Below are 15,456 nucleotides of genomic sequence, written 5' to 3' on the forward strand. Positions count from 1 at the left end.
ACAGCCAGGAGCTCTAACAGTGTCACTTGTTCTGTCCTTGTAGCATGATTGGAATCAGCAATTTGTCAGTTGCTCTGCAAGCACAATTAACTGTCTTTGGGCGCTTGACTTGTCGGGAGATGCAGGGTGAAGGAGGGTGGGGGGAGGGATTTAACGATGCTCGTGTTAACCGTTACATAAGTTCTTAAAGGTCAAGTTTCTTTTCGTTGTGTTGGCTATACGTATCAGTAGCTCGAGGTTCTGTCTTGATACAGACGTTAGTACGACTGTTCGTTTTGTAGACGCTTAAACCATTTAGCGACAATAGTAAGCGTTAACGAAAGGTGATAAGCTGCGAATGTACGATACGGTAACGTGCCTCTACGTAGCGACAAAGATTGTAAATAATCAACTACTTACTTTACAAGGTTTTTAAAGACTTTTTGTTCATCATTAATATGTTAAATACTTAAATGTTGTTGTGTGTGAAATAAATAAGTAAATGTAATTGTAAATATACCATTATTAATGATGAGATAGTAACGAGCCGGCCGGAGTGGCCGAGCCGTTCTAGGCGCTACAGTCTGGAACCGCGCGACCGCTACGATCGCAGGTTCGAATCCTGCCTCGGGCATGGATGTGTGTGATGTCCTTAGTTAGGTTTAAGTAGTTCTAAGTTCTAGGGGGACTGATGACGTCAGATGTTAAGTCCCATAGTACTCAGAGCCATTTGAACCATTTGAGATAGTAACGGCTATAGGGATAGCAGTTACGTCAGTGAGGAGAATTACCTATGGGCGAAGAATAGATTACAGTCCCACTTTGTGAGTCATAGAATGAGGTCGCTTCTGTGGCGTCTTGCAATGTAGCCGTTGGTGAGCAGATATTAAATTGCTATTGTTGAGTCATCGAGTATATCACAGCTGAACGTCATCGGTTTTGGAGTGTGTTGGCCCTATTTCTGCAAGTATTTAGCGTTCAGCTTATGTGATGATGAAACGTGTATCACAACGTGTTTTGTGACTGTTGGTTGGATAGTTACCCAAAGGGAACAGACGCTTATGTGAAATACGAGACTTTGGATGGAGTCAGAGTGAGGACTAGGCAACGATTGACTGAAACAGGAAAATGGAAGACAGTTGTTCTCAATGTTTCCCACTGAATGGTTTTCTTCAGCAATATGGGCTGCAGATGCAGATTTGTTCAAGTTTCCAAGTCTTAAAGCATCAATGTGTTCTTTGTATCTAATTTCAAAGCTTCTGCCTGTCTGTCCAATGTAGAATTTTGGGCATGTATCGCAGTTGAGTTCGTATATTCCTGATTTATGGTAGGGACTCTTGGTGGTATTTACATCATGGACTGCTTTTTAATATAATTTATTATTTGTGGTAAAGCTGATTGTGATATTTTTTCTTTTTATATAAGTCTGCTATTTGGTATGATAGTGGGCCTATGTATGGGAGAGTAACATATTTAGGTTTGGCTTCTGTGGTACACCGATTTGGCTTGAAGTGACGGCTGTGAAGTGGATCTATGGTTTTTGTCTGCATTTTGTTGTGGGGTTGTTTTATTATGGGTTTATATCCATTATAATGAGCAACTGTTTTAATTATATTGAATTTGACAGAACACTGAAAGGCCTAAGTCGAAACAAGGCCACTAGAGTAGACGACATTCCGTCAGAATTATTGATATTCTTGGAAGAGCCTACTGTGACAGAAGTATTTCGCCTGGTGTGCAAGATGTATGAGTCAGGGGAAATACCCTCAGGCTTCAAGAAGGATGTAATAATGCCGTTTCAAAGTAGGCAGGTGCTGACATGTGTGAATATTACCGAAATAACAGTTTAACAAATTATGTTTACAAAATACTGACCCTAATTCTTTACAGAAGACTGGAGAAACTGGAAAGAAGCTGAACTTGGGGAAGATCAGTTTGGATTCTGGAGATGTGTTCGAAGACATGAAGCAATACTGTCCCTGCAACTTACCTTATCTGATAGGTTAAGCAAAGGCAAACCCACGTTTAAAGCATTTATAAACTTCAAGAAAACTTTTTACAACGTTAACTTGAATACAACCTTTGTAATTCTGAAGGTGGCAGTCTTCTGTAAAGAATTAGGGTCAGTATTTTGTAAACATAATTTGTTAAACTGTTATTTCGGTAATATTCACACATGTCAGCACCTGCCTACTTTGAAACGGCATTATTACATCCTTCTTGAAGCCTGAGGGTATTACAAAGAGCAAAATCCTATTTACAAATTGTACAGAAACTATACAGTATTTATAAGAGTCGAGGGGCATGAAAGAGAAGCAGTGGTTGAGAAGGAAGTTATTAAATCTGTACATAGAGCAAGCAGTAAAGGAAATCAAGGAAAAAAATTTGAAGAAATTAAAATTTATGGAAAAAATAAAAATTTTGAAGGTTTTCAGTGACAATGTAATTCTCTCAGAGACAGCAAAGGACCTGGAAGAGTAGTTAAACGGAATGTACTGTGTCTTCAACAGACTATGTAAGGTGAGGATCAACAAAAGCGAAACAAGGGTAATGGAATTAAGTCGAATTACAACAGCCGATGTTAAGGTCATTAGACTAGGAAAGATAACCTTTAAGTAGTAGTTATGTTTTGCTATTTGGGCTGAAGTACAGAGGGTGTAAGATGTAGATTGGGAATGACAAGAAAAGCGTTTCTGAAAAAGAGAAATTAGTTAACATCGAATATACACTCCTGGAAATTGAAATAAGAACACCATGAATTCATTGTCCCAGGAAGGGGAAACTTTATTGACACATTCCTGGGGTCAGATACATCACATGATCACACTGACAGAACCACAGGCACATAGACACAGGCAACAGAGCATGCACAATGTCGGCACTAGTACAGTGTATATCCACCTTTCGCAGCAATGCAGGCTGCTATTCTCCCATGGAGACGATCGTAGAGATGCTGGATGTAGTCCTGTGGAACGGCTTGCCATGCCATTTCCACCTGGAGCCTCAGTTGGACCAGCGTTCGTGCTGGACGTGCAGACCGCGTGAGACGACGCTTCATCCAGTCCCAAACATGCTCAATGGGGGACAGATCCGGAGATCTTGCTGGCCAGGGTAGTTGACTTACACCTTCTAGAGCACGTTGGGTGGCACGGGATACATGCGGACGTGCATTGTCCTGTTGGAACAGCAAGTTCCCTTGCCGGTCTAGGAATGGTAGAACGATGGGTTCGATGACGGTTTGGATGTACCATGCACTATTCAGTGTCCCCTCGACGATCACCAGTGGTGTACGACCACTGTAGGAGATCGCTCCCCACACCATGATGCCGGGTCTTGGCCCTGTGTGCCTCGGTCGTATGCAGTCCTGATTGTGGCGCTCACCTGCACGGCGCCAAACACGCATACGACCATCACTGGCACCAAGGCAGAAGCGACTCTCATCGCTGAAGACGACACGTCTCCATTCGTCCCTCCATTCACGCCTGTCGCGACACCACTGGAGGCGGGCTGCACGATGTTGGGGCGTGAGCGGAAGACGGCCTAACGGTGTGCGGGACCGTAGCCCAGCTTCATGGAGACGGTTGCGAATGGTCCTCGCCGATACCCCAGGAGCAACAGTGTCCCTAATTTGCTGGGAAGTGGCGGTGCGGTCCCCTACGGCACTGCGTAGGATCCTACGGTCTTGGCGTGCATCCGTGCGTCGCTGCGGTCCGGTCCCAGGTCGACGGGCACGTGCACCTTCCGCCGACCACTGGCGACAACATCGATGTACTGTGGAGACCTCACGCCCCACGTGTTGAGCAATTCGGCGGTACGTCCACCCGGCCTCCCGCATGCCCACTATACGCCCTCACTCAAAGTCCGTCAACTGCACATACGGTTCACGTCCACGCTGTCGCGGCATGCTACCAATGTTAAAGACTGCGATGGAGCTCCGTATGCCACGGCAAACTGGCTGACACTGACGGCGGCGGTGCACAAATGCTGCGCAGCTAGCGCCATTCGACGGCCAACACCGCGGTTCCTGGTGTGTCTGCTGTGCCGTGTGTGTGATCATTGCTTGTACAGCCCTCTCGCAGTGTCCAGAGCAAGTATGGTGGGTCTGACACACCGGTGTCAATGTGTTCTTTTTTCCATTTCCAGGAGTGTAGATTTAAGCGTTAGGAAGTCTTTTTTGAAGGTATTTGTCTGGAGTGTAGGTCTGTCTGGAAGTGAGACAGTTGAGGCAAGAAGAGAATAGAATCTTTTTGATTGTGGTGCCACAGAAGAACGCTGAAGATTAGATGCGAAGGTCGTGCAACTAACGAGGAAGTATGGAACGGAACTTGACAGATAATAAATTTGTGACACAGTTTGACAAAAAGAATGGATCGATTGCAAGGACACATTCTGAGACGTCAATTGATCACCAGTTTAGTACTGTAGGGAAGTGATAGTAACTGTTCTCGAAAGAACAGAAACCATTGATGACCGTGCAGCTACTCTAGAATAAATGATTCTTTATCTAAACCCTCATCTGCCGAAAGGTGTTGTTGATATACATCAATGGGGACAGCTGAAAATGTGTGTCCCGACTGGGACGCGAACTCGAGATCTCCTGCTTACAAGGCAGACGCTCTATCCAGCTGAGCAACCGACGGCACAGACGAATAGCGCGAGTGCAGGGACTTATCCCTTGCACGCTTCCCGTGAGACCCACATTCCCAACTGTCCACAATCTACATACGTACTGTTCCCAATAGATATTTGCCCATCCACTCATTACTCGCGCGCACTAAGGTGACGACTCCCGTAAGAGTTCGGGCAACCTGTCCGCATTCGCACAGACGAAGGTCAATGGCCAGGTAGCCTTTATGTATATATGAAGATAGTAACTGTTCTCGAAAGAACAGAAACCATTGATGGCCGTGCAACTTCTCCAATATCTATTAGGAACATTACGTATGTAGATTGTGGGCTGTTGGGAATGTGGTCTCACGGGAAGGGTGCAAGGGATAAGTCCCTGCAGTCACGCTGTTCATATGTGTCCTCGGTGGCTCGGATGGATAGAGCGTCTGCTATGTAAGCAAGAGACCCCCGGGTTCGAGTACCGGTAGGGGCACACATTTTCAGCTGTCCCAACTGAGGTCTATCAACGACACCTGTCGGCAGCTGAGGGTTTCGATTAATTATCATTTAGTGATAAAAGTGGTAAGTGTAAACCAAGAGATGAATACAGCATGCTGGGTCACAAGAATGTACGTTTCAGTAGTTATTCGGAGATGAAGAGACTTACACGAGATGGGGTAACATTGAAAGAGCTGCATCAAAACAATCTTCAGAGTGAAGACCATTTCAACAACGACACATTTTGACGTCAAAGAAGATAGAAAAATAAAAATTTTACATGTCTTGTAACGAACAGAAGACAGCTAAGCGTACCAGTCTATCATCACACAAACGCAGTTGTCTTGGCGGTGTAAATTCATCTCCATTAAACCACAAGGTTGTACACCACGTTATTCAGGCCGTTCTTCGGTATCGAGCCACCATCCTGAGCCTTCTCTTCGTCAGAGTGAAAATTGTTGAACTATATGGAAAAACGTAAAATAGTTGCAAACTACAGTGTGCATACACTTTATTCAACATGTACGCTTCACTACAGATATTCAGATTTGGGTTATGACATCTTCAATGTGTGAGCATCACCATTATTATTTAATTAAATTGTAAGGCAAAAAGTTTTGCATGTGTAAAATCATGTCCTATGTGTGAGTGGGAACGAAGACTTTAATCTGATCTCATCAAATTAAAAATATGAAAATACCGGAGTCTTGGATATTATTTTGCAGGCTGTCAAACAGTTTCAAGTTATCATTCTATCAGTAATGTTTCAGTTTTGTCATCTCGCTGCGAAGGATCATTTTCATGAAATGTATTTGGGTCTTCGAAAACATGTGAACGATTCATGACGTTGTAGGTGATCAGAAACTCCATATTTTCCGCCAAATATATCATTTTCATGTCACTGTTACATTTACAAGTGACTTGCAAGTAGACCACTCTGAACGAATTTGCGAATCACATTTTTCCGCTCTGGCTGTAGTATTGACGAGTATTCCGACCTCTAATTCGTCACGTAATATTCATAACTAAATTTAGCCTATAAAACCGTTTACGTAAAGAAGGTGTACAATTCTGAGTAAATTTCGTGCAAGCAGCCATGAACTTTGTCGAGAATCTGTAGACAAACGAACGTTAGTACACTAAATCCTTCAATCTTAACAAGGACAAAATTATTGGTATTTGTCAGAAAAACAGGGCTTAACGTGGCTCAAAATGTGCTACAAAATACATCACTGACTGTATCACTTGCTACTCCTCGATTGTCTGTATTAGATAATAAATTATATTAGGCAGATATATCATGTGTTTAGGACATCTGTTGTAAATCTCATACATAATTAATTCTTTTTCAAAATGTGCAGTCTGAATATAGTTATGGATAATTGTAGGATACCTAGGACTTAATTACATTAATAAAATTATAATTTCCATCATAAAGTTTTGTCGAATTGAGCATGTTCATTATACTTTTCTCTTTATAGAAAAAGAACTGGAGCATAAATGAACAGGTAATTCTCACCTTGGTTTAAAGCTATGGCAGGCATGAAAATGACCAGGGGAATCCAGCATATCTGAAACAGAGACAATCCAACACACAGACATTTTTAGATGAAACATTCAAGATACAAAGAAATATTTGGAACTTGGGCATTGCGCATTAGTGTTCCATTGAAGATACTAAGACAAAGGTCTTGCATGTTCCCCCATGATATACATATGCACCATGTACTCGAGTGAGATAGTGTTATCGGCACCTGAGTGAATATGAAAAGGACCTTGTTGTAGATCTCCATTTGGCTAGCAGGTTGAATCATGCAGTATAAAGATTCGTGGAGCATTCAATGTGGCAGTATCCTTTGTTGAAGTGAACTGGAATGTCAACGCCAGCATACCCATCTTCAAGTTTTTGGTAGACCACCCAACCAACAGAATGGAGAATCGCTGTAATGTACACCATCGCATCGTATCCCCTTAACATTGTGCCTGATGTACAAGAACAAGTTATGAACAGCCTCAAAACTCTCTATCGTCCCATACCACTGATCGTAGTCTTGCAGCAGCCAGACTACCCCAAGCGTAGGCTACCGCAAACACTGCAACACAAATGACTGAGTTGTTAGTGGTAGGGTGGTCAGCAAGCATGGAGTGCCAATGAATCGTGTCACACCCTCTCCAGCAATCAATCAGGGTTAAGCACTAAGCCAGACCACCATCGCTGGAGTCACTAGATATGACTTCAGGTCATGGTTCGTACTGAGGGAATTCTGAAGCACAGGGGTGTGTCACAGACATCCTGCACCCTCATGTGTCGCCTCTCATGTAACAGTATTCCACTCTTGTGGCCTCTCATGGGGCGAACTGGGCCAACTGTTGTAACTGATCCTTGATGTCCCTGATATTCACGGTGGGAAGACCATGTCTGAGCTGGTCCCACAAATGTCCTACTGGCGACAGGTTATGGATCTTGCTGGCCATGGAAGTTCCAGAACATCATGCAAACAGTTCATAGAGGCACTTGGCATGTGTGAGGAAGCGTTGTCCTGTGGAAAAATGGCATTACGATACTGTTGCATAGGAAGTGACACATGAGGAAGCTGGAATCTGTGACACACCTTTTTTACGACATACTTCCAAACCAACTCAGTGTATCCATCCAGGCCAGGCCGGGTCATACTAATAAGTGAGCTCATACTACTAAGTTCTATGAAAATTTGACTCAAATGCAACACCCTCATGGACTGCATTCAGTGGCATCAAGGTCATGGCTTCACTGTGAATATCAAGGACATCAAGGATCAGTTACAACAGTTGTGGCCGAGCTTGCCCCAGGAGAGGAATGTCAACGCCAGCATACCCATGCCAGCATACCCATGACAACCAAACTTGAAGTGAAAATGAAGAATTCAATATCCATAGGGTTATCAGATGTTCCATTTCTTATTCTTGTAATGTAGACACTCCTTTATATTAGGTGTTCTACATACGTCATTGTTTTTTTAGGAACTCATACATTCAATAACTTTTCTAAGAAAAGCTTAAAATTACATGGATATGCGAAGAATTTCTTGTTTCACTGTCCTTAAGAACGCACCTTCCCCCTTCTGCTCTTATAGATAAGACAACATACACAGTTAACGTGAAACAACATAATTTGCTAGGAAAGAAAATCCTTAGCCCTTCCCTTTTCCTCACATTTCAAATGAAACACAGTCACACACTAGACTGTCATCATGCTAAGATACATAAGATCAATTTACAAAACTATTACTTACCACACCAATTATGAAGAAGAAAGAGCCCAGAATTCTCACGCTTTTGCCGAATCTCATTTCCAAGTACTGTGGAAAGAAAGAAGAACTCATTAAAGTATTGTGATGCTGACTTTTCCCTGGAATTCTACAGATTTGAACGAAACTATTATTTTGACGACTGTACCGTCCATTAAGTGGCCTGGTGCATATTTGAACGAAAAAGTCTCTAACAGACAAAAATAATGATTTTCTCATAATTTTCTACAGTTTTAAGAATATCCAGACACTGTATGGCCTAAATTAATAAGTGAGTGCAGTTGAATAAAATCATGAAATTTAAAAATAGCTGTGGAATCCCTCTAAACCAACAAACCAATCTTTTTTGTTTCATCATTTTGTAGAAGCTCTCAGCGAGAGAAAAAAATATTCGTTAAGTTTACTACAAGTTAGTAAGTGCTTTCAGTCTGAAATACTGGATGAATAAAGTCGTACTTGCGGCGGGTACGCTTCTTTTTCAAATCCATCCCTACCCCTTATATATATATATATATATATATATATATATATATATATATATATATATATATATATATATATATAAACTGAAGTTCGAATCACAAAAATACCTCTCCCAAAGCAGTCGGTGGAACTTAAAAAATTCATGAGAAAACCGACTTCTATGTTTTCTACCAAGCATTATATACTACAATCAAGTAGAATTCTTTTCGAGAAGTAGCTTGGTTGTGTGGCAGGGCACACGCTCATTGCATGGGGAGTGTTGGTTCATTTCCAGGTGGACACAAATTTCTGAACAAAGTTGCATGTTGTATGAGCATTTACATGAAGCATAAAATGCAAAAAGATAAAAAAAATAGTTTGTAGTTTTTTTACCCACACGAGCTTTATTAACAATGTTTTTTTAAAAAGTCGGTAATTAGGGATTTTTGTTTGCACTGTAAAATGTATTTTTGTGAGAAATACGTGTTTAGAAATAAGAAGACGCACACTTTTAATAAAAATGACAATTAGATGTGTTAATTACCATGCAGTTTATGTATTTAGAAACAATGACCAACACAAGACTCTGTACATTTCTCCTTTTGTACTACAGCCATCAGTTCTTGTATTTTCAAAAGCTCATGCATAAGCACCGACCAATTCGAGAAGTGCATCCATCTCCTATCTCAAAAATTTAGTGTCCTTTTGTTTTTCATTTTGTCAAACATAAAAAATGGACTAGAATAGAGATGTAACCACACTTCTACTTGTTGACAGAAGTTCGAGGATGTGACAATGACGTCACTCACCAGCGATTGTCTATAAAACGTATGCATATAGGCGGCCGTGTGCAAATTTATATCTCTATTAACAGCTCTGCATCTCCAGAGTGCCTTCCAGTACAATACACAGAGTTAACTGCGGTCAGCTGATGACGGCTTACTGACATGATTAACATTGGTGCACTGCAGATATATTTTAAACGTGCTTTCCTTTAACCATTGTCACGGAACCCTGGTTATCTTGTTTTCTGACTGAGGTTGATGCACTCAGCCACCAGTGTCGCCAGACCACACGGGCTGACACCAGTCCGGTTGCCAGGAAGTGCTACAGCCTGATGCAATCACAGTTACAAAAGCTGTTCATTGCCTCTGATCCAGATCATTTGGCGTGATGCACATACGCAGCCACTGCTGTGAAGTTAGCTGTAGCAGCAGGATTTAAACCTTAATGGCTTACTGATCCAGCTCATCATCATTGGATAACTGGGGCTGACGCCCATTCTAGGACAGTCAGCAACGTGCTGATAACGCCGCCATACCTACCAGCCTTTTTGGAAGTACAACACAAATATTCCCTGCCTCCTCTACGGTGTCAACAGAGGACTTGCATGCTCTGAGGTAATGGAGTGTGATGTAGCTACATCTACACTCCTCTACCGTTGCCGTGCCACTCATAATTCGATTGGGGTATAAGAGCTTCTAGCAATGCAGTAGCAGCAGCAGTGGGTCACATGATCAGCAGCCACAAGCTGTCATACTGGAGGTTGTATCCACCTTGCTCACCAGTGTTATTTGCTGTTCCCAAGTCCCATGATTCTAAAGAAACAGCAGTAAGGAAGGTTTCTGTAATCTCACCGGAACCATCTGTTACTGCAGGTGTACCCTCTTTGGCAGAGAACAACCGACCACATCCAGCCACCTCTTGTCATAATTGGTGTCTGGGCCATCTTTCCCTGTGACCTTACTATACAGTGGAGGACTGCAGAATTACTTGCGAGAGCAGGGAAGCGTGGTTTAGTATCATTTATTTGCCAGCGAAGAGTCTTCATGGCTTGTAAAGCCCAATAATGATGAAAAAATTTATGGAACGGAAGGATAACGTTGGAACATACAAGTGGCGTTGATATTTTCTAAAGAATGCCGGTAGTAAAACAGGGAAAGATGCCAACAAAATAAGAATACAATCGCAAACCAAGGGTACAGGCAAGAACGTCCTCAATCAGCTGCACAACTTAATTTTAAATAAATGAGAGTTTAATAGTTATAAAGAACTATTCGTTACAAAAATACTACGGTGAATCTTATAGTTTCAGGGCAAAGAAGTTGGGAGTAGAACTTACACTAATGAATCCACAAATTGTTTGACATCGAAACAATAATGAAATGTTAACAACACAGGAAGCATGCGAAATAGGCCACAAATTATAAAATTCTGTCACAAATTTTATATTATTCCTAGAAGTATTAAGAAAGGAGATTTTGCACAAATTAAGAAATAATCACCCATATGAATAATTTCAAATTGCCCTTTTACAAGCTTTAGAATTTGTAAATGGAAACAAATTTCTAAACAGTCTCTGTGGTAAACACGGCGCGCAGTACTTGATAGCTCATTCACAACAACCTTCTACTTGTTCAGTTACGAAAACCACACTGGCAGCCTACTGTACTACAACATAAGAGAGCGCAAAGAAGGAAAGAGAGCTACCTGCACACCCAGTCAATGGTGGTTGGACGCAGCTCGGAAAATATCCCCATATTATCTAATGAGGCAGCACACAATGGCAGCCGGCTGGCGACGCTGACTGACGTAGCCCCATGCCTCCTTGCGGGAAAGAATGAACGAGACATTCCTTGCCCACTTTCGACGCGCCGGTTGGCAATGCGCTGTACTGACAGAATCGAGGCGCACGCCCTTCAGTCTTTTTCAAACGATTTTGTAGAAACTAATCGGCAAAAAAAAAAAAAAAAAAAAATTAACACGACATTCCTGTTAGCTTCATATGTCATCTTCATGGTGAAGTGACCAAAATTTCGATAATGGTAATATCTAATGTGATATTCGCGTTTTAGTGTGACTTTGCGTAATATTATAGAAATTTGCAATGAAAATGGAGGTCGATACGATTTTGCGTTTGGTGCATATTATACCATATGTTGCAGCGAACGAAATATAGCTAAGATAAATTAGTTAAAAATAATCGTGATAGCAGGGTAATTTGCTACAAATATGACCAGTTTTAGCCTTTAGTAGTAGGCCATTTTCACATAATGCTGCATCTGATTGACACTGATGACACGTGGAACAGGTCGGGTCAGCATAGCGGGGTGGTGTATTACCTGAAGATGGCCTTCTACGTAATAGTGGCCGGAACCGGTCATATTTTTAATAAATGACTGTGTGATCGAGAATGCTTTTAACTAATTTTACTTAACTGATGGATTGCTGTTTCCCAATAATGTTACCTGAAATTATGAACAATGAATTTTTGTTTCGACTTGGGAGGAGGTCTCTATCCGCCTCCACTGTCAATAAAATGGAATTTTTGTAGTATGTTCACTGATGACCAAATGCATACGAGAATTAAAATTTCATAGCATTCTTCACATATCCTAAACTGCTCGAGATATGGATATGAGATTTTGGCAAGTGATAGCATGCAAAATACATTACGTTCTTCCTTTAGTTCAGTAGACTGAAGATATGTATGTTATTACTCCCTGAAAATCTGAATACTCTGCTCGAAGGGGTTTCTGAGATTTAGGGAAAAATGCAACAGAAAATGTAAATTTTCAGAAACGGCTTCTTAAGTTTCAAAAGACTGTAACTCACTTAATGTATGCTTAATTTTTTATTTTTAGTCACTCAGAAGCACCCTGTTTCATACTGTATATCATCCTCTTGATCTTTTTCCAAGTTTTTACGTCTTGTCTTCTTTCTGGACTCCTTAGTGGCCAACTGTGCTGCATACTCTGCTTTATCAGTGCGAACCTTGTCCATCGGTTCAAGTTCTCTAATGCAGTTTACACCAGAATTAATTCTCATATGCTTGTCACTTTCACCCTACCAATGTTGCCATCATTAAAAGCAATAACAGCATCACTGACCCCCACTTTAGTGCCTTCATTCCAACAGAAACTTTTTTGGTAAGCGAGTTCATATAAGATTATTGAACGATTCATTGGGATTTTGAGTCTAACCATGCAGACACTTATTCAATAATTCAGGATTTGTCAGGTCTCTATAAATAAGTTTTATGAATCCATGACTGCTGCTGGGAAGGAATGTTTATGGCTGTATGACTGTTTGAGCACTGGGCATTGCGGTAATTGCACCATGTACCAGTTCCAGGAGGGCAAAGGTAGTGTACTGGTTTTTCATCAGTTGACAGTCTGTGCAAGAAGTTAGCCCATACTGCCTGCTTCATTTTCAACGAATCTTCAGTATTATTTCTAACGTTCATTCCATAATAATGCTGTAGTTCGTCAATCATTTTGTCTGTCAGCTTGTCTCATGTGGTTTTACCATCAGAAAGTTTCTTGTCTCTCAAACTTTGTTTCAAGTTCGTCAACGTCGTGCCCATCCTCTTCTGGACATGACCTTTATAAAACAGCAATCCAAAGCCTGCTATATAAAAAACTACCGATCTTATTAGATCTTGAAATAATACAAGTAAAAATTTTAACAATTTCAACTCGTGTAGATTATATTTAAAAAACTAAAATAAAATCCTTCCCATGTGAGTTTATGAGTGATATATTATTTTATTCGGAAAATTGCAAATTTTACAATGAGATACAAGCGAAAAATTTGAAAAAGTTTTTATTCCGTTCTAAATCCCTTTAAGGCCTTGCTGTTCATTATTAATCATATATTGGGTTACAGGATTCCCCTTAAATTGCTACAGAATAAGCGATTTACTTTCATGTGAATTGTTAAACATTTTTCTTCAGAGAAGTGTCATCAGTGATGAGTTTTGAGTAACACATACATTTATGTCACCGCCACATTAAATTTTACTTTTTTTGCAGAAACACAGTATAAATTGCGCAAACTCATCTTGTAATACCTATTACAGCAGAATCTAGAAATGGAGTGTGTTATTAAACAAGCAACAGGAGACCAGACAGGTAAATGTCTTACAGAAAACCTATTACATAAGAGATTTCACGTTTATTTTGAAAGCAGCAGTTTTTTAGGTAGCTATCAACGAGTTTTTAAAAATTAAAGTGCTGGATTCAAAGAGTTAAATACAAACTGTAGCTTCTGCTATATCGATGCAGATAAGATTGTTCCATATGTGTGCTATCATTTGAAAAAAGTCTAGTTTCGCTATCTCGAACGGTTCAGCAGTTCATTCTCGTACGCTTGCTTTCGTAAGTCAATGTGCTACATAAATTCCATTTTCTCGAGACTGGAAACAGATAGAGACCTCCTCCCAATTATAAAGAAAAATTCATTATCTTAGCTAAATTTCATTTGCAGTGACATACGGTGTAAAATGCACCAAATGCAAAAAAAATAGGGACCCATATTTTTCATTGCAAACTTTTTCGAATTTCACGTGATGTATTACTATTACTTAGATGCGAACGCCACCAAAGGTATGACCATTCGAGAGACACTTCACCATGAAGCTCACATTTAAAGCTGTACGCAACATAAAAACCAAATCTTTTTGATTAACAGTTTCTGTGCAATCATAAGAGAAAGATTACAGAGCTAATGGAGCGCGCATGACGTTCTGTATGTAGTGGCACTGTCGCACCTTGACTAGGAGACTATCCAGTGTTCTCTGTGTGCACCCGCAGGCACGGATAGTTGCTCTGGACAGTGCAGTGAGTTGGCACGAAGACTATCAGCTTTCTTTCTGTTCTCACATTAAGAGAGCGGAGTTGCACAAATAATATACATGATTACACCAAACGGATTACCGATAAAAATGAGAAATTGTGCCAAAAATAATACAGCCGAAACAATATCCAGCATGTTACATGTGTATCGTTATGTATATTAAAAGGTAAATACCCGGGAAAAAAATCGTACCAAAGGGGGAGTGGTCCTGTGGCCCTAAACAAAACTACAGGCTTCTGGAGAATAAGACGTTAAAACAGCTTATCTAAAATAAGATTAGCACCATATTAAAAAAGGCACATATATCAAAGGCACTGTTACTTTTATTTCATTTACCCAAAGCCCAGCCATAAGCCGTAATGGGTCTTTAGCGAATCATTCATGTATAACTGAAGTCTTAGAAGTTCAAGCTTACCAGATTCAGTTGGATCCAAGTACGTTGCTAAAACTCCTGTAACGTATTTGATAAAAATAAATAATCTTCATCAATTGCCACACAGGATGCCGAGCACTCATCGGCATGCCTCTGGAACTCTTCATCAAGGGCCTGAGGCCCACTTAACTGTAGATGTCCATTGATTGACCGTGCGCCACAATGGTAATGATCGCAGCCAAATGCCACATTTCTGAAATAGCTAATTTTCTAAACTATTCGTGTGTTGCTGTGATTAAAGTATACGGCGCGTGGCAAAATGGCGCTTTCCAAAACCGGATTTGAGGAAACTGTGGAGCACCACAGGCCACACATCACAGGGATGAATGACGGCTTCGAAGATGTGTACAGGAGAATAGATAAGCTACTGTTGTGCGATTGACAACCCTGATAAACCAATGGGCTACAACATTGCCTCCTCAACGATCGTTAAGTGAACGTTGCTGCACATGGGCCCGCGCAGTAGGCGCTTACTCAGGCACCCATGCTGACTGCTGTTCGTCAGAGATGGAGGGTGGAATTTGCACGCCAGTATCGCAAACAGATGTCCAC

General features: G+C 41.0%; 1 protein-coding gene across 2 annotated transcripts in view; it reads right to left on the reverse strand.

The window, feature by feature from the left end:
- The window catches only part of LOC126416411 (sodium-coupled monocarboxylate transporter 1-like), a 182,116-nt gene that overhangs the window by 108,199 nt on the left and 58,461 nt on the right, over positions 1-15,456 (reverse strand). For both annotated transcript variants that reach the window (XM_050084126.1, XM_050084127.1), the window contains exons 4-5: positions 8,358-8,423; positions 6,605-6,656 (exon numbers count right to left, since the gene is read on the reverse strand). In XM_050084126.1, coding sequence (XP_049940083.1) covers positions 6,605-6,656; positions 8,358-8,423 — 118 coding nt within the window. The remainder of the gene's footprint in view (positions 1-6,604; positions 6,657-8,357; positions 8,424-15,456) is intronic.

The sequence above is a fragment of the Schistocerca serialis genome, chromosome 8 (assembly GCF_023864345.2).
Source record: "Schistocerca serialis cubense isolate TAMUIC-IGC-003099 chromosome 8, iqSchSeri2.2, whole genome shotgun sequence".
Taxonomy (NCBI): domain Eukaryota; kingdom Metazoa; phylum Arthropoda; class Insecta; order Orthoptera; family Acrididae; genus Schistocerca; species Schistocerca serialis.